Source organism: Stenella coeruleoalba (assembly GCF_951394435.1).
Source record: "Stenella coeruleoalba genome assembly, chromosome: 5".
NCBI classification, from domain to species: Eukaryota; Metazoa; Chordata; class Mammalia; order Artiodactyla; family Delphinidae; genus Stenella; species Stenella coeruleoalba.
In genome coordinates, this window is record NC_137150.1 from 84974904 (window position 1) to 85001674 (window position 26771).

General features: G+C 39.8%; 1 protein-coding gene across 5 annotated transcripts in view; it reads right to left on the reverse strand.

The window, feature by feature from the left end:
* Positions 1-26771, reverse strand: part of SIDT1 (SID1 transmembrane family member 1) — a gene marked incomplete at both ends in the record, with an annotated part of 85864 nt that overhangs the window by 22120 nt on the left and 36973 nt on the right. For 3 of the 5 annotated variants that reach the window (XM_079922876.1, XM_079922875.1, XM_079922877.1), the window contains 10 exons: positions 242-308; positions 1694-1767; positions 2759-2904; positions 4250-4321; positions 10414-10457; positions 18625-18718; positions 19137-19208; positions 21572-21659; positions 23319-23402; positions 24014-24115. In XM_079922876.1, coding sequence (XP_079779002.1) covers positions 242-308; positions 1694-1767; positions 2759-2904; positions 4250-4321; positions 10414-10457; positions 18625-18718; positions 19137-19208; positions 21572-21659; positions 23319-23402; positions 24014-24115 — 843 coding nt within the window. The remainder of the gene's footprint in view (positions 1-241; positions 309-1693; positions 1768-2758; positions 2905-4249; positions 4322-10413; positions 10458-18624; positions 18719-19136; positions 19209-21571; positions 21660-23318; positions 23403-24013; positions 24116-26771) is intronic. The other 2 variants (XM_079922878.1, XM_079922879.1) reach the window with 2 other exon arrangements.

Below are 26771 nucleotides of genomic sequence, written 5' to 3' on the forward strand. Positions count from 1 at the left end.
TAAATGAGTGCAAGGGAATAATTTCAGATTGGTAGTCAAAATAATACAAGCGGTCTGTGATAAAACAATTGGGAACTAGATTTAAAGGTCAAAGACGAACCAGTGGAGAAATCCAGTGGGAACCCAAACGGGGAATTAATTCTTGGACGGAGCTCAAGTTATACCTTTCTCCGTAATTCGCAGCAAATTTCTTTCCCTGCAGTATGAAAGGTGGGATTTTGGAGTTCGGGGCAGCACTTACTGTCTGGTAGGTGATAACCAGCTGGATCACAGGCAGCGCATAAAACACAGCAATGGTAATGATGTTCCTACGCAGGCAAAAAATCAGAAACGGTTATTTCCAAAATAACAGTGGAAACTTTGCCCTTTTTTTTTTTTTAAAAAAAAGAATCTTTCCACCCCATAACTCCCTAGTTAACTCACAAACGCGATTAGAAACTGATTATGTGGTTCCTGTTTCTCCAATCTTCCTCTCATACAGTTACTTGTAAAACAGTGTAAATAATACTTGCTTCTGGTTTAACCAATTATTAATGAGGGCCTATCTATTTAGGATATTGTTAGATTAAACGTGATCAGAGAGGGACTTCCCTGGTGGTGCAGTGGTTAAGAATCCACCTGCCAATGCAAGGGACACAGGTTTGATCCCTGGTCCGGGAAGATCCCACATGCTGAAGAGCAACTAAGCCCGTGCACCACAACTACTGAGCTTGTGCTCTAGAGCTCGCGATCCACAACTGCTGAGCCCGCGTGCCACAACTACTGAAGCCCGTGAGCCTAGAGCCTGTGCTCCGCAACAAGAGAAGCCCACCACAGTGAGAAGCCTGCACACCGCAGTGAAGAGTAGCTCCTGCTCGACGCAACTAGAGAAAGCCTGCACACAGCAACAAAGACCCAACGCAACCAAAAATAAATAAATTAATAAAAATAAGTTGTGACTTAAAAATTTAAAAAAAAAGTGATCTGAGAGTAGGTAATGGGTGATGGATCTCACAAAGGGATGTGGCTCTTTTAGATATCTCTTAGTTCCAAAATGATGGCCCTACTATGGAATTCCATGTGGTCCCCACTGGCCCTTGTTTTCCTCTAATATCTGTATCCCAGTAAAAGGGTATCCTTCCAGAAAAAAGAATGGGAAGGGCTATCACAAGTGTCAGCTGGGGGTTTCTGAGAGGAAGGAGGGGACCCTGCCAGGCACCTCAGACTCTCTGCTTGTAGGAAGACTGCATCTGTGTCTGACCATCGCAGGTCTATTTATTATTGGCTGATGGTATCATCTTCACTCAGGGAGGTTTCTAGCTACTATGAGATGCTCTAGGCATCTCATCCCTTTAATCACTGGCTCTTCCAAGAGCAAGTCCTGGTGAGGAGAAGAGGGAAGGTGGTGACATTAATGTTATCGTTACTGTATTTTCCTAGAAAAGGATTTAGTGTCTCCCTATGGGATTCCATTACCATTCTTATTTAATACTTTGTATTTATTTAATTTAGGGCTGGTTTCCTTCGGTAGTTCATTTTTGTCTTTCCTATCAAATGTGGCATGAATCCTTTAAACACCTATACCTGTGCCTCATTAAACACTGAAACCTGTGATTTGATTCACTTATATGAATCTCATAAGTGATTGCAGCTTTTACAAGGAAAACTTTAATTTTACTAAAGAGAACCATAGCCCTCCTGGTCATTTACTCACCAAAAATAAATCTTATATTTTTTGCTGACAATTCTCCGGTCCTTCCTGGACAGATCTGACAGGTAAAGGAACATCTGGGATGCCAAATAAAAAGAGAGTGCAAAACTGTACTTGGATTTCTTGCATAAAATATAAAGGAGAGCTTTACACATTTCAGTTCAATCACTCACTAGGGATTAAAATTATTTAACAAGACTTTTCTTTTAATTTTGCTTTTCCCAGGATGCCTTTAAAAATCCTAGTATTTCCCTTGGCTTTAGGGAAATTGGCTGATGTGGGAAGCCTATTGGGCGTCTTGAATGCTTCTTAGATCTCAAGAATTGCTTTCCCAGTTTTCAGAGATGCCCATCGTGTGATTCTTGAATGACGAGGTTGAAACAGTACGATTCACCTTTGTGTCCCTTACTGGATACAACATACAAGCCAGAAAGAAATGAGCTTTTACTCCTGAAGGATTTTATGTATACAACCAGGGAGTTTTTCCAAGTACACCCTTCAAATGAATCTTTTCTCCCATTTGGTTGGATCCCTTCCTCAACTTTTGTCCATGCTCAGCCCCTTCAGACCCTGAGAGCGTTTTAGCGCTCTGTTTTCTTTACTGCTCTCACTTTCTCCCTCCAGAAAGAAGTGTTAACCAACCAAGTATTGCTTTTAGTATGTAGCTAAGTTTTATCTAAAAAGCCCCCTGAACATATATACACTACCAGATGTAAAATAGCTAGCTAGTGGGAAGCAGCCGCATAGCACAGGGAGATCAGCTCGGTGCTTTGTGACCACCTAGAGGGGTTGGATAGGGAGGGTGGGAGGGAGACGCAGGAGGCAGGAGACATGGGGATATATGTATATGTATAGCTGATTCACTTTGTTATACAGCAGAAACTAACACACCATTTAAAGCAATTATACCCCAATAAAGATGTTTAAACAAAATAAATAAAAAGCTCACGGAGAAATTTGACTCCCCCTGAAGAAAAAATATATATAAAGGAAATTGAGGTGTTGCTGAAGTTGTATTTGGCTCCTGAACTTTTCGCCCTCTCGAAGAGCACCACCTGGCAGAAGTACCTTGGTCCGGATGACGTTCTTATCGCTCTCAATGTCTGGCATGGTGTCGAAGTCACTTTCCTCCACGGAGCTGTCCGTGTCTGACTGGCATGTCTGTCTGCCATCGGAGGAGGACATTTGCCTGCCAGGACTGGAGCTTGACTCATCTGAAACAGAGGAGACTCATCTGCCTTCCCAAACCGTGAAGAACCCATGGAGTCCATCTCTCTCTGCAAAAAGCACAGTGCTGACTCATTCCTGAAAATGCTGTGTTGGTAAAAACCAACTCCTTACCCACAGCACGTGTTCTTTCTCTAATTGCTCCTCAATGGACCTCTAATTTTCCTCTCCTCCTATTTTTATATTTAAATCATCTCTTTCTAGGGCTGAATACATAATATAAAGGCATCTGCTCTGTTAACTATTTGGCTGCAAAAATAATATTATGCTTATATTTCATGTTTCATATTTTAAAATATGAGCATAAATGTATAAACATACACATGCACGTAATTATGTATAGCATCTACCACATGTACGTGTTAGTACCAACACGTCCAGCAGCTATACATTTCTCGTGGATAAAGTATTTGTACACCGAAATCCCCCACATGCTGTATCTATGATTATATAATGGAAACAACATTCTCAGGAAGAAGAATCCTGTGAATATTTCCCAGAGCAGATGGGAATTTGCACAGCCTAATGAGCACATGAGCAGAGCCTACCTTCTGCTTTATTTCTTCTATTCAGATGGTTAAGAAAAAAAAAAAAAACCCTGTTCTCGCAGAGCCAGAAATAAGTCTCCAGCACTGAGCCCACATGCTTCTCAAAGTTACAGAGTAACAGGGCAGGCATACAGGATTCCCAGCCCCTCTATGCTGACAGCTTAAGGTGCACCATTCATAGGCCCACAAGCATCATGGAAGTGTGTGGAAGCGTCAATGCACGCCAACTCTAACAAGACAAGGATCAGAATTCTGACCCTTCAGGCCACTGAACGAGCCCTGGGGGTTGCCATGTGAATGACTGGGTGGCAGTGTGCAGGTTCGTTTATGCAGTTAGCCCAAATGGAAGATCGTTAGGCTTCAGCCGTGTTCACCTGCTGCACAGCCTCAGTCTTCTGATCGCCCTTACTCCACTGAAACCTGAGAATGAAACACCGGGTCAGTTGATGTCGGGCTCCCTGACGTCAGACTCTTGACGCATCTTTCACGCCCTACACTCAGGCTGGGTACGAGAAAATCCCCAAGGGAGTTGATGGCAACCATAGAAAATTCTGCTCAAGTGTGGCTAGCAGACCCAAGAAACGGATCAATAGAACCAGAGAAAATTAGAGCTGGAAGGAACCTTCCAGATCATCGAGCCAATTCATCTTATAAATAAAAGATAATCTTATACGATGACGGCCTTGCCCACTCTCCCAGTTATTAGTGGCTGGAGGGCTCCTTGTATCCCATTCTTTGGAGAATCAGGAAACACTTCCATGAATGGACTCATTGTAGGAAATACCTATTGCCCCATAATTGCTTTCGTCAGGGGTGCTGGCAGCAATGGGATGTGACACCGACGTATTTCCAGAGCCTGTTAAAAAGAAAAGCAAAGAGGCAAACACCTTATGTCCAGTTGCCAAAGTGAAAGAACATAACTCTAAATAGTTTGATTTTCTTTTCACTCTAATGTAGGAGCCTGCAGGCCAATTTTATGGTCTGCAGACCAAATCTAGCCTGCCACCCGTTTTTGTATGGCCCTTAAACTAAAAATGGTTTTAAAGTTTTTAAATGGTTAGGGAAAAATCAGAAGACGAAGAGTATTTTATGGCAGGTAAAATGATAAATTTCAGTATTTACATACGACGTTCTACTGAAACACAGCCACTCGTTGAGTTCGTCTGTGGCTGCTTTTGGCTACAATGGCAGAGTGGAGCAGTTGCAACAGAGACTACGTGGCCCGCAGAGCCTAAAACATTTACCATTTGGCACTTTACAGAAAAAACGTTGCCGATTCCTGCCTGGCAGTGTTGCAGAATCACAGGAACGAAGGAGCATGGGTCCTGGAATCACTGTGAGGAAGGCCACCGCTGAACATAAACACCAGAAATAAACTTCTGTGATTAAGGGGCTATAATTCGGAGGTTTATTTGTCACAGTCATTAACGGTACCCTAACTATAGACGGGATGAGCCCTGACAGGATGGAAATTACTGCACTCCTTGGAGCAAAAAATAATGACAACGTGAACTAAGGATGTGCAGGAATATGGGTTATTTGGGGGATAGTTCAGAGGTAGAATAGGCATGTCTGTTGCCAAATGGTTGTTGGCAGTGAGAGAAAAACATTCTTTAAGAGGACGCGCCTCAAACTTTTCCAAATATTACATGTGCAAATAGTAAGCGAAGAATGATACTAAAATCATAAACCCCAGGATTTTGGGCATTTTCTGTTCCTGGGAAACCCCCTGGCATGGGAAGTAGACACGTGCGTCGGAGAACGCTTGAGTTCCTCTGCAGCGGGGGGTTGAAATGGTCTGTAGGAGGCAAAGGGTTTTCGTGTGTGTGATCAAAGGAGAAAAAATGGCAAAAACTAAAGTCAAAGCAAGTGAGCAAACAAAAACAATCACTGTTTTGTTAAGCGACAACTTCACTAAAAAGAAAAAGCCAGCTGTGTAGGTTTGTTCAGACTTCGATGATTTCTGCACTCTGCCTCGCAATCGAGCAGGACCTGATTTCGATGTAGTCGCTAGTTCTTTTCACCTCGAGACAACCACAACAACAATGGTTCTGTGATGGACAAGAGCATCGAGATTTTCATGAGCAGTGCTCTTGTTTCAAATCTGTGCACTTCTGGGCTTCCCTGGTGGCGCAGTGGTTGAGAGTCCGCCTGCCGATGCAGGGGACACGGGTTCGTGCCCAAGTCTGGGAAGATCCCACATGCCGCGGAGCGGCTGGGCCCGTGAGCCATGGCCACTGAGCCTGCGCGTCCGGAGCCTGTGCTCCGCAACGGGAGAGGCCATAGCAGTGAGAGGCCCGCGTACCACAAAAACAAAACAAAAGCAAATCTGTGCACTTCTATATGCACAATTAAATAGGAGACTGGTCAACAATGGATAACGGTATTCTGTTAACGTTTCTAATGTCTAAGACCTTCTTAGAATGCAAAAACCGAAGCATTACCTCCCAAACTTCAAACATGATGGATGCGCCCAGAAGGCAAGCCATATTTCTATTTAACTGTATGGCATTTAGAAAGCAGAATTAAACACAAAATATCAGTTTATAGGACAGACCAAGATGTTCTGGCTGGGAATAAGCAAACATATAAAGTTGTGAATGAGCTCATCTTAATGGGGAGACTTGTTCTGGTATGTTTTTCTCTGTGTGCGGGCCCTTTGCCATCTGTCTGCTTTACTAACTTAGAATAGGATATGCTTGCATGCTTGCCTTTTATATTAATTTCTCCGTGTGAGGAGAAAAACTTCATTTCATTTTGAGCATGCTTGGCTCTTTCAGGGACGTCACATTTATAATTGTCCTGCCCGCTTCCGTCTCCAGACTCAGGAGGTTGGAAGCGGAAGAGGGAGTCAGTAACGCTGTGAACTAGCTGACATGATATTTCATTTTTATGCCAGTTGGCTACCTCTCCCAACGAGTGTCATGCTGTATCTCAAAAGTTGAGGAGAAAATGAAGAAAACCACTAATCTTTGCAGAAGGACGTAAAAGTAAAATTCCTCTAGAAGAAAAAACCGGGCAGGCAAAGCTGGGAAAAAGCAGAGTAGAGAGTCAGGACTAGAGTCTGAGACCTGTTGCCACAGAGCCTGAGGATGGCCTGTGCTCCCTGACCCCTCTGGACTCAGCACGCTGCTTGTCTTATCCCTCCCGGGCCCTGCTCTTTGCTGGGAGGCTGATTCAGTAATCGCTCCATCCAGGGAAGGATCTGATTGGCCATTTGGTTCTTAAATCTGCAAACTTGGCAAGTTCACCAAGCTCCCTCACTTGAGAAAGTACCCTCCTCTTAGGCTGCACCCAGGGTCATGGTGACAGCTCATGTGGTCCCAGAGGCCTGTGAGTCACGTTTCATCTGTCTCTCTTTCAAGGTGGTAACTGAATTTCTGTATAGGCTCTTTAACAATGATGTGAAATGTGGGTTTTTTCCACTGATAGAGCCACTGGAGGACATGTTTTTAGAACACAGAGCCTTGCCCAGTGCCCTTTAGATTACCACAGAGGCCCCTGTCCTAAGTGCTAAGTGAGGAATAGAGAATACAGTGTCCATCCAGTCACACCGCAGTAGTAAAGTCCCTTCACAGCCTGAAGCTGCTCTTTACCAACACTATTTCCATTTCACCTGGGCTCCAGCCTCTTATCTCCTTCTTTATCCCATGAAGTATGAAAGAACTTCCTTTGCTTTTTAGTTTAGTTGGAGCCAATGTCAACATTTTTCAAACACAACTTTAAAAACTGCAGGCAAATCGAAGAAAAACACATGCAGGGGAGCCGACAGATTTTCCAAATGCAGCCTTCCTATCATTACATAACTAAAACAGCTGCCAACAATTTAGCAAGTTGTAGGGACCTGGCTCCATTTCCTCCATCTCAGGCATACCTAGGGTGAAAGCATCAGGCCAAGTTCCTCAGATATCTAGCTCCACGTTGATTGCGGCAGACAGCATGCCAAATCTAGTGGGGTCCCCTTTCTCAAACGCTGCTCCTAGCATTTCTTCTAGGCACTAGCCCCCAGGGCATTTCCTGTAGCTCTAAGCTCCATTAAACTTCTTGTAGCCCCGCCTTGGGCACACTGATACTGGCCCTTGGGAGACAAAGACATTTCTGTATCCTTGCTCCTCTCTAAAGGTTCCTCCCCTGAATCTTCACATTAGCTTTCAGATAAGGTCCCTCACTTGCCTCTGTCTCTTGCTACAGGCTGGTTTCTCCGTGCTCTGTGGTCATGTGATTAAGAGTCGCTAACTGGTTCCTCCCTAGGGTAGAGCTTATCTTCTCTGCTCTTGTTTGAAGAACCTAGGTCTTGTCTCACCAGTGGTCATGTGTCATCTTTCCCCGTAGCCTCTCAGCATTACATAGGTTCCTTACTTCCTCCTGATTTCAGAGCCCTTTGTGGTGAACATTCCTATTTCCTACTTCCTAACTAAGCTGGGATTTTGTTTGGGTATCCTCCCTCACCTGTGCCTGGAAGCCCATATTTTTAAGTCAGTGATTCTCGGTTGGGGGTAAGGGTGGGGGGAACATTTTGCTCCCAAGAGGACGTTTGACAATGTCTGGGCATAACTTTAGTTGTCACAGGGAGGGAGTGTATTACTGAATTCTAGTAGGTTGAGGTGAAGGATGCGGTTAAACATCCTATAATGTACAGGGCAGCTCCCAACAACAAAGAATGATTCTGGCTGTAATGTCCATAATGTTGAGTTTGAGAAATGCTGGTCCTAGAAAAAGATGACCTCACCCTAATTCTATAAGCAAACTTGATTGATCTGTAAGTAAATAGATTCCTTTGCAGTGACTGGTTTAGCAACAAGTGTATGATCCTCTCTAGGCCAATGAAACATGAGAGAAGTTGCTAGGTGCTTCTGAAACAGTCCTTCCTTCTGGACATTGTCAGGTGAGGACCCATCTCACTACCAGCTTTGGGGGCAAAGCAGAGTCAAGGGAATGGCAGGAAAAAGGACCAGAGCCCCTGGACTCAGTGAATCCTGAAGCCCACCCTTCTGCTCAGCTTCCAGGGAGAGGAGACACTCTTTATTGTTTAGGTATGTTTGAGATAAACTTTGCTGTCACCTGCAGCCGCATGAATCCAACGGATGCATCTTTATTTATTTTTTTGCTCACTCATTCATTTCTGCTTGTTATCTGAAGGGTGCCTCTAGCTCTTAGCTAATTTTCAGAGCCATCTTGATCTTGGACAGTGATTTGGCTCAAGTCCCAGCTCTGTCTACCAGGGCTTCACTGTTCAGGAGACCCTTCTGAATACGAAGTTCCTTTAATTGTCATTGCAGTGATAAAATGACTTCACTCATACAATAAAAATAACAGAGAATCCATTCACAGAGCACCTATCGGATCCAACCAATCGGGCTTTCTAAGTTCGACTAGGCCTAAATAAGAGCAAAACCTGGAGAGCATCAGAGAGAAAAGGCCGAGATCCAGAGAGAAGACATTTCATTTTAACATATTATGAATAAAATAGAAAGTAGTACTTAGCATTTTAAAGACACTAGAGCAGGTGTTCTTTTATATTCCTTTACATTGGCTGTTGAATGTTATTAAAACCAATGCCTGGATGCCTGGAAAAATAGACACGTTGACATTAAGGAAGACAAAAGTCAAAGGAAGGCAGGAGAAGCAGACCTCCAGCAGAGGGAGAGATACTCCTGCTGGGTGGGGTAGGGAGTCGCTTTGTGTCTTTCTAACTTAACTGTAGAAAACACAGAACTAAACATCTGCTGCATACCTACTGTATAGCACAGGGAACTCTACTCAGTCCTCTGCGGTGACCTAAATAGGAAGGAGATCCAAAAAAAGAGGGGATATATGTATATGTATAGCTGATTCACTTTGCTGTACAGTAGAAACTAACACAACATTGTAAAACAACTACACTCCAATAAAAATTAGAAAAAATAATCTGCTGCATGTGACTTAAAAATCAAGTCTCACTCCATCATTCCTTTTCCAAATGATCACTGTATGCCAAATAGCTTGTGAGCACTGAGTAACTCATGCTGATTTAGGCTTTTCCAAAAATAAGACACTTACAAAAGGTGCAAACTTCCAGTTATAAAATATAAGTAAGTCCTGGGGATGTAATGTACAACATGGTGACTAGAGTTAATAATACTGTACTGTGTATTTGAAAATTGCTAAAAGAATAGATCTTAAAAGTTCTCATCACAAGAAAAAATAGTATAACTATGTGTGGTGATAGATGTTAATTAGATTTCCAGTGGTGAGCACTTTGCAATATATACAAATATGGAATCGTGTTATACACCCAAAACTTATACAATGTTATATGTCAATTATATCTCAAGTTTTAAAAATAAGGACATTTAATTTTTTTAAAAAGATTTAATAAAAAGATCAAGCAACTAAATTCCTTTGTTCAAATCCTCAGAGTGGAAGAAAGGGCATATTACAATGGTTGGATAATCAATTACTCTGGATTTCCCAAAGTTATAATACTGTCTTATACTTGCTGGTCTCAAATACTTCAGTTTTCTAGATCCTTGAACAAAAAAAACCCTCTATCTCAATTTGGGAAAAGTAAGCTCTGTATTAGATTTGACACAATAAATTCTTACCATTGTTCACAAGTCAGCTCTGTGATAAGACAGATATGAACAATTTATGTCCTAGAAAACATTAAACTCCTTAAAAAGATGAATTGCTGACAAATGGGCTGTGGACAACTATGAGGAACTCTCCGAACAAAGGCTCTTAGTGTGAGCTCCATATCTCAGTAATTATCAAGTGTGTAAATTGGTTCTCACTGGCTCTGCTTTCTGTAGGAAGACTGCAGATTAGACCCCTCTGTGTGTGTCTGTGGGGGGATAGGAATCAATAGAGGGTTTGGGAAATCACAAAAGTCAGAGAGACAAAAGTACCAAATGGAATGTTGCCACATACTTGACATCAGTTTGAATTGAAACCAGGGATTTTTCTTACCGTCACTGGAACCAAAGCTTCCATCAATGGACTTTCTCTGAAACCTGCAAACAAGCACATACACATGCTCCTAAGACAGCAAAAACTTCAGCATTTTCCATTTGTTCCCTATAGACTTTGTTGCAGATTTGTCTGCTAGGATCTCTTAAAAATGGGCCTTTGGATGTGCAGAAATCGGAACTCTGATACATTGCCGGTGGGACTATAAAATGGAGCAGCCACTTTGAAAAACCATTTGACAGTTCCTTAAAAAGTTAAACCTAGAGACACAATATGACCCAGCAATTCCACACCTAGGCACATACAGGCATACATATATTAAATTCATTAATTTATTTCCATATTCATTTATTTTCAGATAATTCACATGCCATAAAATTCACCCTTTAATGTGCACAATTCAATGAATTTTAATATGTTCACAGAGTTGTGCAATCATCACTATTTTCTAGTTGCAGAACATTGTCATCATCACACAAAGAAATCTCAAACCATAGCAGTTACTGCTCTTTCTCTAATCCTCCCAGCCCTTGGCAATCACTAATCTACTCTCTGTCTCTATAAATTTGCCTATTCTGGACATTTCATATAAATGGAATTGTATTGCATGTGGTCTCTTTGTCTTCTTTCACTTAGCATAATGCTTTCAAGGTTCATCTATGTGGTAGCATGAATGAATACTTCAGTCTTTTTATGGCTGAATAATATTCCATCGTATGGATATATACCATGCTTAATTTATTTGTTTACACTTGATATACATTTTGATTGTTTCCACTTTTTAGCTATCATGAATAACACTGCTATGAATATTTGTGTACAAGTTTTTGTGTGGATATATGTGTTAAATTCTCTTGGGTATGACCTAGGAATGGAAGTGCTGAGTATGAGGTAACTCTGTGTTTAACATTTCTTTCTAAACTGTTTTCTACTGTAGCTCAATAGCAGGAACTAAATATTTTACATTCCTATTAGCAATGTACAAGGTTCTAATTTCTCTACATCCTTGCCAACTCTCGTTATTTTCATTAAAAAAAATTTATTATAGCCATCCTAGTGGATATGAAGTGATATCTCATTGTAGTTTTGATTTGCATTTCCCTGATGGCTAATGTTGTTGAACATCTTTTCACATGCTTATTGGCCATTTGCATATTTCTTTGGAGAAACATCTATTCAATTTAAAAAATGCCTATTTTTAAATGGGGATATTTTTCTTTTTATCTTTGTGTTGTAAGAATTCTTTACCTAGTTTAGATACTAGACGCTTACTGGATATATGATTTACAAACATTTTCTCCAGTTTTGTGTATTGTATTTTCACTTCCTTGATAATGTCCTTTAAAAACACAAAAGTTTTAATTTTGATGAAGTCCAATTTACCTATTTTTTTCTTTTTTTACTTGTGCTTTTGCTATCATATCTAAGAAACTATTACCTAATCTAAGGTCACAAAGATTTACACCTATGTTTTCTTCTAAGAGTTTTATAGATTTGGCTCTTTTATTTAGATCTATGTTCTATTTAGAGTTAATTATTTTTATATGTTGTGAGGTAGGGGTACAACAACTTCATTCTTTTTCATGTGGATACCCAAGTGTCCCAGCACCATTTGTTGAAAAGAATATCCTTGTTCCATTGAATTGTCTTGCTACCCTTGTCAAAAATCAATTGACCATAAACGTAAGTGTTTATTTCTGAACTCTCAATTCTGTTCCATTGATCTGTATGTCTTTCCTTATGTCAGTGTCAGAGTTTTAAATATTGTCACTTTGTAGTTAGTTTTGACATCAGAAAGTGTAAGACCTCCAGCTTTGTTCTTTTTTTTTTTTTTCATGATTTTTTTTCCTATTCTGGGTCCCTTGCATTTCCAGATGAATTTTAGGATCAGTTTATCAATTTTTGGAAGAAAGTCAGCTGGGACTTTCATAGGGATTGTGTTGAATCTATAAATCAGTTAGGGGCGTATTACCACGTCTTTTAGTTTATATTGCTGCTGTAACAAATATCACAGTCTTAGTGGTTTAGAACAATACAAATTTATTATCTTCAGTTCTGGATGTCAATTCTAAAATGAGTCTTATGTGGCTAAAATCAAGATATCAGCAGGGCTGTATTCCTTCTGGAGAATCCAGGGGAGGATCCATTTCTTTGCCTTTTCCAACTTCTAGACGTGGCCTGCATTCCTTAAGTCATGGCCCCTTCCCCCATCTTCAAATGTATTACTCCAACCTCTGCTTCCCTCATCACACCTCGTCCTATCTTTGACTCTCTTGCCTCCCTCTTATAAGGACCCTTGTGATTACATTATACCCACACAGATAATCCAGGATAATCTCCATAATTTTATCACATCTGCAAAATGTCTTTTGCCATGTAAAGTAACATATTCACAGGTTCTGAACATTAGAACATGAGCATTTTGGGGGGGCCATTATTCTGTCTACTATACCATCTTAATAATATTAAGTCTTTCAATCTGTGAACACAGGATGTCTTTTCATATATTTAGGTTCTCTTTAAGTTCTTTCAAGGATGTTTTGTAGTTTTCAATGTACAAGTCATATTTAATTTCTTAAATTTTTACTTAGGTACTCTATTATTATTTTTGATGCTATTGTAAATAGAATTATTTTCTTAATCTCGTGTTTGAATCGTGCACTGCCAGTGTATAGAAATACAATTGATTTCTGTATATTGATCTTGTATCCTATAATCTTGATAAACTCAGGGTTTCTTTTTGGAGGTGATGAAAATTAGACAGTGGTGATGGTTGTGCAACTGTGAATATACTAAAACCACTGAATTTTTAAAGGGGGGTGAATTTTATGGTCTATGAGTTATGTCTTAATAAAGTCATTATTTTAAAAACTGGGTGTATCAAATGTAAATGTCTATCAAAAATTAAAATGTGACTTGCTCTCTTCCCCCCACATAAGCCTCCCTTTTGGACATGAAGTTGGAGTTGGGGGAGAAGGGAGGAAAGTTGGGGACTACATGTGCCTGTGCTTTGGTACATGTTCTTGTTTATTTCCAAATGGGGGTTCTAGAAGTTGCACACCCCTGATCCTGGTATGTTTGGTGGAGGGACTTCTCTTCATACCTCTTTTGTTCCTAGACATAGCAAACCCATCCCTGCCTCAGGGCCTTTGCTCTTGTTCTCTGCCTGGGCCACTCTCTCCCCAAATCCTCACATGGCTGGCTCCTACTTGCCATTCAGGTCTTGGTCCTGAGAGGTCTTCCCTGCTGAACAAATCAAATCTAAAGTAGCTTCCCCAGTCCAGTCATTCTCTGTCCCACCACTGTGTTTGTTCTCCTCCTGTCACTAGCTGAAATTATTTTATTAATTGCTTGCTTATATGTTTTTCCTTTGTACAATGTAAGCTCTATTAGAGCAGGGATCTAGACTGTCTTGTTCACCACTGTATCACTAACCTTTGGGACAGGGCCTGGCACTCAGGAAATGATAACTAAATATTTGTTGAGTGAATAAGGCATATCATTAAGGAGAGCAGTTACAATTGGGTCTGACTGTTCTAGCTGGCAAATGAGGCTCTCGAGAAGTCCCTTTAAAAAAACAATTTTAGTGATATTAACTAGCAAGCAATTATATGAACTCATAAAACATGATGTGTTTGGACTGTGTTTGTATTAACAGGCTTTAGCCACATTTGCCCTAGGTTTTGGAGCTGATAAAGTTCTTAATTAGAGGAGTTAAATTATTTACAAAGCTAGGGTGAGGCAGGCAGTATCGAGTGAACAAACAAAAAAAGAGTAATTGAGACCTATGCTAGATTGATAGAAAAATGGCTATACCTCATCTTGTAGCTAGCTCCTTCAATCAAAAATGGAGTCTGTGTCTTTACCTCTTGCAGCTGGACTGGCCTATCACTTGTTTTGGCCAATAGGAAGAGGGGGAAGTGATATCATGCCACTTTTGAACCTACCTCTTAAGGAAGCCTTGCATTCTTCTGCTATCTCTTTTGGAGATACAGTAGGGCTAGGCTGCTGGAGGATGAGAGGCAAAGTACAGCTAAGGCCAGTCTAGAAAAGCCAGCTCTTCTCTGACCTGCCAGTTGATTTCACTTTATGACCACACCCAGCTGAGATCTCTGAGCCTAGTCCAGATTAGCAGAATCATCCAGCTGACCCATAGATTTGTGAGCAAATGTAAATATGTATTGGAGTTTTTATGGTTGATTTTTTTTTTTTGTAGTACGCGGGTCTCTCACTGTTGTGGCCTCTCCCGTTGCGGAGCACAGGCTCCAGACGCGCAGGCTGAGCGGCCATGGCTCACGGGCCCAGCCGCTCCGCGGCATGTGGGATCTTCCCGGACCGGGGCACGAACCCACGTCCCCTGCGTCGGCAGGCGGACTCTCAACCACTGCGCCACCAGGGAGGCCCTTATGGTTGATTTTTATACAGCATTATTGTGGCAATATATAACTAATACAGGAATCAAGGGAAGAACGAGTAATCAGCATCATATAGTTTGAACTCAACATCTGGCAGGGTGACTGAGAGGAAGGAATAAGAGACATGTATGCAGGGCTTCCCTGGTGGCACAGTGGTTAAGAATCTGCCTGCCAATGCAGGGGACACGGGGTCGAGCCCTGGCCCAGGAAGATCCCACATGCCGTGGAGCAACTAAGCCCGTGCACCACAACTACTGAGCCTGCGCTCTAGAGCCCGTGAGACACAACTGCTGAAGCCTGCGCGCCTAGAACCTGTGCTCCACAACAAGAGAAGCCACCGCAATGAGAAGCACGCGCACTGCAACAGAGTAGCCCTTGCCTGCCGCAGCTAGGGAAAGCCCCTGCACAGCAACGAAGACCCAACACAGCCAAAAATAAATTAATAAAATAAATTTTAAAAATAAATTGATATAGATATAATATAATTAAAGAAAAAAAGAGACATGTATGTAGTGCTTGACCCAGGGGGGTCATTGCAGGGGCTCCATAAATACTTGCTGAATGAATTGGAGCTGGGGGTGGGGAGGGGAATGGAGTTCAGGGTTGAGCCAAAAAAACATAAAAACAAAAAAACATAAAAAACAAAAAGTAGCATAAAAACACTTTGAATTCTTAGCTCCCTGAGGACAGGAGCCATGTCTCTAATCATTGTTTTCATCCTGATCTCATAGCATGTACTGCGAACCCCACATGTATTAGTAATAAAGAACAGGGGGCTCAACAAGCAATTGGCATTCTGCTCCAGGACTGGCTGGCTTCACTTGGTTTTGTAGAAAACTTTGTTATTTCTGCTTAGTTCAATGAAGGAAGAGTTCTATTAGTATTTTCTCTCAGTTTATTCCCCTATTTAGATGCCAAGTAGTTCTTATGTCTCCAGATTTCTATTTTCAGTTTGCCTATATTTGGAAAGAATCTATGCTTGTGCAGTTGGCAGTAAGTAGCAAAGTAATCTGGCAGCCAGAGGTTTCAACAGAGCCTACGCCACAACTTTCAACAGCTGTGCTCGCTTCAGCAGGCTGAATAACAGCTTTAGAGAGATTGATATCCAGCTATTAATTTCTGTCTGTTTGTACACTGGTTATATCTGCTAGGTAACTAAAGAGGTGAAACCTATTTTCTAAAATCTAGAACATCAGTGGTAGAGACAGCCTTCCTAAGAGAGGCAGAAAAGATGAACTTCTTTTCCCATGATGCTGTAACTCATCTGAGTCAAAACTGGCAGCTTTTCAGACCCCTTTTCAATCAAATTCATGCTGGGGTTCCAGGTTTTTGACCTGGTTTCCTTGATTAGGACTGCCCTCCTTCACATGCCCTGATCACTCCAGACCCATGTTGTCCGGGCTGCTTAAGAGCTAAGGCTCTGGAGCCAGGCTGCCTGGGTTCAAACCCAGGCAGTGAATTCTTGGTCAAACTGCTTAACCTCTGAATGCCTCAATTTCCTGAACTGTCAAATAATGCTAATACTACTACTTGTTGTGGGGCTTTAGATGAGATAGTCTACTCAGAGTGCCTGGCAAAGAATAAGTGCTTGTTCAGTGTTAGTGATTATGATCTGATAAATTAATGAGCTGATAACCAGTTAATGTATGTACACTTTCCAGGTATAATATTTGCCTGTAGACTGGAGATTTTGTTTTTAATTTTTTATTTGAAAATAATTTCACATTTATAGAGAAGCTGTAAGAATAAGAATAGAATATAGAATACTCATGTATCATTACCTAGATTCACTTATTGTTAGCGTATTACCCCCTTTGCTTTCTCATTCTGTCTCTGGGTGCATATGTGTGTTTTCATATACATGTATACGTAAAAATTTTTTTCTGAACCACTTGAAAATAAGTTGCATATGTCATGAACTTTTGTGCCTAAATATTTCCAAAGAATAAAGATACTCTCTTCCATAACCACAGTGTAGTTGTCAACTTCAGCACATTTAACATCGATATGATAATCTTATCTAATCTGCTGTCTGTTTTACAGTTTTGTCAATTGACCCAATAATGTCCTTTATAGCATATTTTTCTTCTAGTAAAAGAACCAGTCTGAGATCAACTATTGTCCTTAGTGGTCACATATATTTAGTCTCCCTCAATCTGGAACATTTCCATAGCTATTTTTTGTCTTTCGTGATACATTTTAATAGATCGTTCATCATTTTGAGTTTGTCTAATTTTTTCATCAGGATTATATTAAAAATGTGCATTTCTGGCTGGAATACTGCATAAGTGATGCTATTTCCTTCTCAGGGCATCACATCTGGAGACACAGAGTGTCCAACTTTCCCTTGGTCATATTAATTTTTATCACCCTGTCAATAGTCTAATTTCTCCACTGTATAGTTACTACTTTTTCCCTTACAACTACTAAGCGATTTGTGGGGATACACTTAAGGCCATGCAAATATGTTGATCCTCATCAGATTTTCCTGCTAGTTTTAGTATTCATTGATGATTCTTCACCTGATCTATGCAAAATGATTATTTTCCAATTCCAGCACCCTCTTCTTATTTACCAGTCAGTGTTTGGTGTTCTGCTGTAGGCAAGAGTCCTCCCTTCTAGGTCAGTATTTGCTAATGGGTCCTGTCCCTAATGTGTATCTATTCTAGTAATTTTGTTGAGTTTATTAAATGTATATCTGTAAGAATTTTGGTCTTTCTTTCCTTCCTTCCTCCCTCCTTTTCTCCCTTCCTTTCTTCCCTTACTGATAGGGATTCATGAATTTCTATTTTTCTCAATGGTTTATAATTCACTATTCTCCTTAACTGTTTTGGTTCTCAAATTGTCCCAGATATGGTCAGTGGGTTTTTGAAGTCAGTTTCTCAATTGCAAAGCTTCATAAAAGTCACAGAAAGGAGTTATGTTTTGAGTCAGAGGTAGGCCTGTATCACTGAGATAGTTGTATCACTGCGGTAGCCTTGAGGTTTTTCTCCAGATGAGACTAAACTTGCCCATTAATCTGAAAACTCTATACTGGCTTTGTTTTCTTTACGTTCGCAAGAGGAGAGAGAACATTTGTTTGTTATACCTCCTGCCATTCCTTTGTAGTTGTTTTACAGAGACCACGACAAGCTATGGAATTCTCAGGGTTCAGGCCTGCTCTGAGATACAAGGAAAGACTGGTGCTCTTTTCACTGGGGGCTCCAAACTCTTGGGAAGGGAAATTTCCAAATTACAGCATGATTATCTCCTTTTTTTCTCTCGAGGAACATTTTACTGTAAAATTGATGCTACAACAGTAAGAAAGCACCTGGTAATGTAGTGTCAAAGCATATTTATTACTCCTGCTACTTATTATACCTCAATATTTATTTTAGGCGTTAATTGTACTTTTTGATGGAATGTTTAAAGCTGTTTCTAAATCTCCATGTTAGGTGGAACTCATTTCTTACATTCCATAGGATCTACATTAAGTATTTTCTGGTCTAAAAATTACCAAAGCTATCTTTCTGTTGAAGTTTCATTAACTATGAAAATAGCTAACACTATCAGCACTTACTCTGTGCAGGACATTGATGTAAACACTGCAGTTATACTGGTCTATGAGGTAAATTATTATCTCATTTTACAGATGAAGAAACTTAAGCACAGAAAGTTTAAGTAACTTGCCCAAGATCACACAGTTTGTGGCTAAGGTAGATTCGAATCCAGTTAATATGGCTCTAAAATCTAATGTGCTAATCACTAAGCAGAGACAGGTGAAGGGGGTTGACATTTCTTGAAACTCTTGACATACCTGATATAATGAACAAATGCAACAAACAGGCATCCCAAGTAGAAGGAGAAGAAGATGAGGAAACTGAGAAGAATGGATTTCACATAAACAAATCCTGAGGGAAGAGAAACAGCTTTGGTCAGGATGTCCTCAAGAGAAGAGAGGACCATGTTTGGGACAGGACAGCGTCTTGGGCCCATCTGCATCACACTCATTCTTAAATCCTAAGATAATTCCACTCAAAGCAGCAAAGCTATTGGAGGTCACCCAGACATCGTCCATAAATGGCTGCCTTTCACAGTGATGACTTCATCAGGGAAGCTGGGAAGGGACTTCCTGTATACAACTTCATAATTGACTTCCCTTTCTTTCTGCAAAGGATTTAGCAAAATGCTTTGATTCTCTCTTCTATCTCTAAGGTAAACATTAGTTTTCTTATGATGTTTCTCTGGAAGGATGACATTAGCATTGAATGACATGACTGCCTTCCTGACATAGGAATCTCTCCACTGAATCTCAGTAACAAGACTGACCTTTAATGGAAGGAACAATGGTCACTTTAAGGTTCTTTGCACGTTGTAGATTCCAGGTCTGGTTCTCCTTTTCTGGTAAAAAGGAACAAAGCACAATGGATCAGATACTAGGTTCCTGGTCTCTGATCTGAACAGTTGTTTAAAAACTGTCCAGAATTAACTCTGGTTGCTGAATTTTCTTTTAGCAAGAACTACGTGAAAACCTTCAAACTGTCTAATACTCTTTTCGGTTAAAACTTTCAACTTGGCCTTTGTTTGGGTGCATTTTGGTAGCACTAAGTGAGTCGAATGAGAATGCAGCCTCCTTTCTTGAATGAAGAAGGCTTGACCCTTCTTCTGATATCATATGGCTCAATATGCCACAGAGATCTGAAGAAAACAGCTGCAAAAATAGAGAGCTACTACATTTTTGGTTTGCATTTTTCTTTTTCTTTTTTTTTTAAACATCTTTATTGGAGTATAATTGCTTTACAATGTTGTGTTAGTTTCTGCTGTACAACAAAGTGAATCAGCTATACGTATACATATATCCCCATATCTCCTTTTTCTTGCGCCTCCCTTCTACCCTCCCTATCCCACCCCTCTAGGTGGTCACAAAGCACCGAGCTGATCTCCCTGTGCTATGGAGCTGCTTCCGACTAGCTATCTATTTTACATTTGGTAGTATATATATGTCAATGCTACTCTCTCACTTCGTCCCAGCTTACCCTTCCCCCTCCCCATGTCCTCAAGTCCATTCTCTATGTCTGTGTCTTTATTCCTGTCCTGCCCCTAGGTTCATCAGAACCATTGTTTTGGTTTTTTTTAGATTCCACGTATATGTGTTAGCATACGGTATTTGTTTTTCTCTTTCTGACTTACTTTGTATGGCAGACTCTACGTCCATCCACCTCACTACAAATAGCTCAATTTTGTTCCTTTTTATGGCTGAGTAATATTCCACTGTATATGTATGCTGCATCTTCTTTATCCATTCATCTGTTGAGGGACACTTAGGTTGCTTCTATGTCCTGGCTATTGTAAATTGTGCTGCAATGAACATTGTGGTACATGTCTCTTTTTGAATTATGGTTTTCTCAGGGTATATGCCCAGTAGTGGGATTGCTGGGTTGTATGGTAGTTCTATTTTTAGTTTTTTAAGGAACCTCCATACTGTTCTGCATAGTGGCTGTATCAATTTACATTCCCACCTAATGAAACTTAAAAGTTTTTGCACAGCAAAGGAAACCATAAACAAGACAAAAAGACAACACTCAGAATGGGAGAAAATATTTGCAAACGAAGCAACTGACAAAGGATTAATCTCCAAAATATACAAGCAGCTCATTCAGCTCAATATCAAAAAAACAAACAACCCAATCCAAAATTGGGCAGAAGACCTAAAAAGACATTTCCCCAAAGAAGATATACAGATTGCCAACAAACACATGAAAGAATGCTCAACATCATTAATCATTAGAGAAATGCAAATCAAAACTACAGTGAGCTATCACCTCACATTAGTCAGAATGGCCATCATCAAAAAATCTACAGGCAATAAATGCTGGGGAGGGTATGGAGAAAGGGGAACACTCTTGCACTGTTGGTTTGCATTTTTCTAGGCAGTGAGAATTTGTTTTTTTCTTATATGGCCATCAAAGGACTTATAGTTTACCGAGAACATTGGATGTTGGCAAAACTCTAGAGCTATGTAATTAAGAGATTAAAGAATATATTAGAAGAAAATTCACCTAAATACTGAGGGAACGGTGTTACACTCAACAGTAAACACTTTTCGTGTTGATCACATATGGCCTATCAGCTGCTGGGGGGTCTGTGTTTTCAATCAACAGCCTATTCCATTCCCGTGGTAGGTAGTGGGTAGTTGCCCATAACCACTTGTACTATGCCTAAGAGCTGACATAACCCCTGCCATTGGGATAAGTTGCCCTACTTTGCTCACTTACTGTCTTGAAAGGTACAATTTTGGCAATGGGAATTGAGAACTCTGAATTTTCCTTGGGGAAATGATGACTACCGATAAATATAAGTGGATCCATTACTGCTCGCTACAAAAATGATCTTTGAAAATGGACCTCGATCTGCTGTATAAGATCATTACTTCACAGTAGTAAATATTTGTTGAGTAAAGGGCCAACTGAGTGAACTGGGCCAACTGGGCCAACTGAGGGAGTAGAAGACTTTGAAAAGATTCAGGCACTAAATGGCATTTTGTAGTATCAATAATATCTTGAGATTTATTATTTTCTTCCCTTTATTTTTTTCTCATGTATGTCTCAGACTGCCTTGCCAAGCCACTGCTGATGACCCTCACTTAGTGGGAACTAGCGATGGTTGGAAGGGGCCAGATGGGGCCAAAATGAGCTTTTGGCTTCCTTTCCATTCCATTCTGTTAGGTTTTTCTAAGTAGACAAATACTCCTCACTGTTCCTTACCCTGGATGAAGAAAGATCCTCCACAGGCATAATCTTCAGGCTTTATCACAAACACCACATAGAACTGCTCACCTGGAAAATCCTTCTTCTGCACAAGACATAAAGATAGGGAGAAGAAGGGAGAAAGTCCATATAATGGTGGGGGCAAAAAGAAAGAGGAAAGAGAAGAAAAGTAAAGTTCACCTCTGCTCCCTAACTCCTTAGAACGGACTCTCACATTCCCATGATCTACTCCAGGTTATCCATAATAAAATAATTGTTATATCCAAGAAATTATGTAAATAGAGTGTTCTGATTTCAATCTGTCCAGTGCCCACTTGAGTGCTTAGAATTGTAGTAGACCCCGTATAAAATATATGTCAACAGTCTATGTTTAATAATTCATACTTGTATATTAAATTCTTGAATAAACTATTTTTTAGGGCAGTTTTAGCTTCACTATATTAAGTTTTTATTATTTTAAAATTTAATGATAAATAACTTTCCTAAAAGTCACACAGTCAGCAGTTAAATAAACAATTTAGGTTAGGGAAGCAAAGACTCAAGTCAGGAGACCTGAGTTACAGTCCTGGCTTTGACTTTCTCTAAGTCGGCTTCTCTGTGTCCCAGTTTCTTATCCATGAATGAAGCATGGTTGACAAGATAATCTTTAAGGTCCAGTATATTTATACAACTCTGATTTTTTTTATTATCCCCAAATTTCTGATATTATGTTTAACCCACTGAGAAAATGGCCCAGTACTGAATCATGGGTCCAAAGGAGAAGTAACAACTTACTGCCAAACATATTGAAAGTAGGAATATACTGATATGATTTGCATTTCATTAATTTAGTGTCCAGATGATGTAAAATCTGCGTTTCCTACTATGGTTATTTTTTTGTCTTTTTAAATTTGGGACCACATAATGCTGATGTACTAAGGAAAAAAAATACTAAAAATAAGAGCAGATATTTGAGATATCGAATCTGAGACATTAAAAATAAAAGCCTGACTAATAGAAGTTTTTTGGTCTGATAGCTAAATTATAATTAACCTCTCCTCATTCATGGCCTGCTATTCAATAAACAGTATCTCCTTACCTAGAGAACAGATCAAATTACAGGTACTCCAAGTAAGTACCACTCTAAAGCTAGGGACAGAATCTCTTTGAAAATATGCTGACATGATGTCTGTACATTTTTGCTATAAAATTACCATTGAAATAATAATTTAATTATCATACCAAAAGGGCAAACTTCTGCACAAATGTGGTTCATATTCCTTTGAACCTGTGCATTCTGTCCAGAGTTGAAGTTATGTTTTGGTTACAATATGTTTTTTCTCAATCGAAGGGTAGTTGATTTAAAATATTGTTTTAGTAGAATATGTTTAGTTGTTTTAAATGGATCAGATAAACTTTACCCTAAACCCAGCATCCCCCATTGGGTAGATTGGAATCTTTTGCCCTTACTTCTCTAAGCAATCTGTCAGACATGTCCCACTGCATCACAGGTTCCCAAGATTCCCCAAGGGGAACGGAGCACCTGGTAGAGTAGCACTGTCTACTATCACCAAGGCTTTGATTTCAGGTGTAGCAATCTTTGTTTTAAAATCAATCAGAAGGGAAAGAGATTCAAGGCACACAGTGAGCGGTAATCCCTTAGGTTTTTCTAAGTCCGGCAGGTAACCTGACTGGTCCAGTAGGTAATCTGATTATAAACTGTGCACTGTCATTGACAATAACAACCACAGAAGCGATGTCTCACCTGTAGTGTGATGGCAGCTTTCTTGGTCATGGACTGATAGACACCATTAAATTCTACATTATGGTCGAGATCATACACTGGGCACTGTAACATGCATGAGGGATAAAAAAGGAAAGCATCACTAATGTCATAGTATACATACCACACATGCCACCTGGATCACAGGGGAGAGGGTCCCTACTGAGCCAGAAACCATGAAGAGTTTTCCCCCAGAACAGTCATGAAATAGTCCTCCTAAAACTTGTGCCTTGTCCTCTGAAGTCAAGGTCACTTTATATCAAAGAGAACTGAAAAGATCATCTTAAAGTGTATCACACCTTTCCCATTTTTTATTTAACACCTTATGAAACAGAAAGGGCCTAATGACACAATAAAAATTTTAAAAAATAGAGCAAACAGGTTTCTGTTTTTCTTGTGCAGCCCACAAGTTGGTCTTCCTTGTTCTCTGTCATAATCCTCCCTCCCTCCCTTCCTTCGTTTATTTTGGTGAGGAGTCAACTGCTCTCTATCTCCCCAGATCAATGTCTACAAACACAGACTGCACACTTGTGTGCACACGATACTGTCTTTATTATTTAGCAGTTTTGTCAGGAATATGTAGTATGAGGATGACATGGTGGTCACCCTTCTCTCTCATTTACCCTGGGACAATATAATACTCCATATTGGAAGGTTGACAGGTTATGAAGACTCACCATGATATTCTGGACTGAGACAACAGAGCATGGATAAGCCATTTCAGACACAACTTTAATGATAACTGAGTCCACGTCTTCAGGAAATTTGTATAGAAAATACTAAGAATAAAAAAAAGAAAGACAGGATTTGTTAATGTTAAGAAATGTTTACGGTCAAAAACTCAAGCTATTTTCCCATGAATAAGGTGGTTTCCTCAAATATTAAGCACAAAGTTCAGATGTAAATCTCAGTAAGCCTCCAGTAATTCAGTCAGCCATTCATCTCTTGCATATTGAGCAAATGCTCTGTGCGGGGCTCAGGCACTAGGAACACAGCAGTGAACGAGAGAAAGGAGCCATTTCATACAATATTGCCATATCATTTTTTATGGTTTTTCCTTCTCAACTAAACTTTGCTACACTTCATTCTAATTTTGACTTAAGAAGATGCCCCCAACCCTTTGAATTAGAGATATGTGGAATGTGACAGGAGACAAGGTTTGCCTCTGTGGGGTCATTTTGAAATATGAAGCTCCTCCTTGAAAAGCAGATAAGCCTGTTCTTCAAGAATCTTAACCACATTCCCACAGGCAAGAATTAGCACTAGACCCACCCTTCCCTTAGACTTTCTTGCCAAAGAATCTATTTCCTGGCTGGAACACAGTGAGATGACATTTAGATTCAAAGACCAAGCCCTACATCTAGCCTCCGGAAATATGTTCACAATTTTGGGCAGAAGTATTTCTCCAATATCATCAGAATAAGGAAACATTTATAATAGACAAAAGTTACACTATTTACCTACTTAGATTATCAATCCACTGGAAAAATTTATTAACTCTAAGCCTGAAACATGTTGCTAATAATGAAGAAAGGGGACTTCTGCCCAGTAGTTATAAATATAGAAGCTGGTTGAGAAGCCTTGACATGAAATATACGATTAAAATTTTGAGGAAAACAAACAAAGCGAACTCCTATCCTAGGGCTTTAGTAAATCTATCACTTGAAAGAAGCAAAACCCATTAAAACTTCATTTTGCATTCCCACATCCTCTTTATTAACCTTACTCTGAGAACCAGAGCAATAAAGATAGAACTTTTTCAACAATCCAAAGCCTTCTGATGGGGAAAAAAATCATCTCAAGATTGAAGAGTGTCATTAACGCTGCTGTTTGGAAGTCTGTTCATGCCTTGTAACAGATGGCAACACTCTCAAGAAGCCACTCCGTTTTTGTGCTTTTATTTTGGAGCTTGATTCAAATACATATAATACAGGGCTCTTCCAAAGGTGAATACTCTGGAATTCCCAAGAGGCATTCATGGTTCTTAGGGGAACCATACTTTGTAACTCAAAAGCATTATTATGGTTACTGTCAGCAGTAATGAGCATCACATATATGCCTGTATATTCTAGGAGTTGGTTTTGTGCAAGCTGTAGACATCTACCGAAGCCTTCTCTGTATACCAAGGTATCACTAATCGTTTTTTACCTTTAAATTACCATAAACCCCAAATAAATAAACCCCTTGCCTTGAGAATCTACTTTTACCAGAAGGAAGCAAGTGACAAGGATCCAAAGCAATGCCTGGAATTTAGGCTAAAAATCACCATCTTGTGTCCTGATTATCTATCCAGTTTCTGTAACCTGCTTCTATCTACAGGAATAGAGGCAGACAGTGGTGATTCAGGTTGTCTGAGTATGTGCAATAGTTTGGGTGGACTTACAGGAACAGAAAATTTTTCCTACAGTTGAAGAGGATATAAAATATGGGAACCAAAATGGGAACAGTTACGAGTAAAGTAAGACCTTCAGAGATGTCAAAGAATTTCTGTTTTGTTTCATGAGTTTGTTTTAAGTATATTTTACTCTAGTTTGTGATTTATATACAAATTATTTGGGCTTTAGTGTTTAATACTTTTTTAAAATAGAAGCTATAATATATACTCATCACTGATTTTCAGTCTACAAAGTACATCACGACATTCACACATTTTTATTATATTTATTTATAAATAAATATAATGATATTATATTTATAAATAAATTTATTTATAAATAAATGATATTTATAAATAAATAAATATGATATTTCTATCATATTTATTATAGCTTTCGACAGGACTATTAGACTGTACTCTTTCTGCAGTTGGGGTACAAGTTTTCCCCTCCCTTTCTATATAGATATCTCCCATTTCCCCTAGTAACTAGTGCTTTCAAATATTTCATGAATTAAGTGGCTAATACTCTGAGGGCAATGGATCGTGGGACTTGGTCCTCTTCTGTCACTGGGTGGCAGCATATATGCACTGTGGAGGCTTTCACTGATGGGAAATTTAACTCTTCAAGGTGTGCTGGAGTTGGCTCTTGCAGGTCTGGGGAGCTGATTGTGCACATCGATTCCAAACTCTGTGTTCAATGACGTCACGCTGGCAGCTTGAAATCCGCCAGAGTGGAGGTATTTACACTGCAGAAATGGGCAAATGCTACAAAACAGGGCTTTCACTCTAAGAACCAGTTGTTAAATATTCACCAGCTCACAAGTGGTTGTAACAGATTTACAACATTATCCATATAATATGTTAATCCCAGTTTTAGTACAGTATATCCAAGGCCATTTTTGACAAAGTTGCATTACAGCCTACAGAAGACTTATAATAAATATCAGGACATTAAATAAATCTGTTTTAAATTTGCTATTGCATAAACTTCACTCTTTCAGAAGCTATGAGAGGAGAAAGGAAGGTAGCTAGAAGTGTCACCAGAAAAGCAGCCTAAG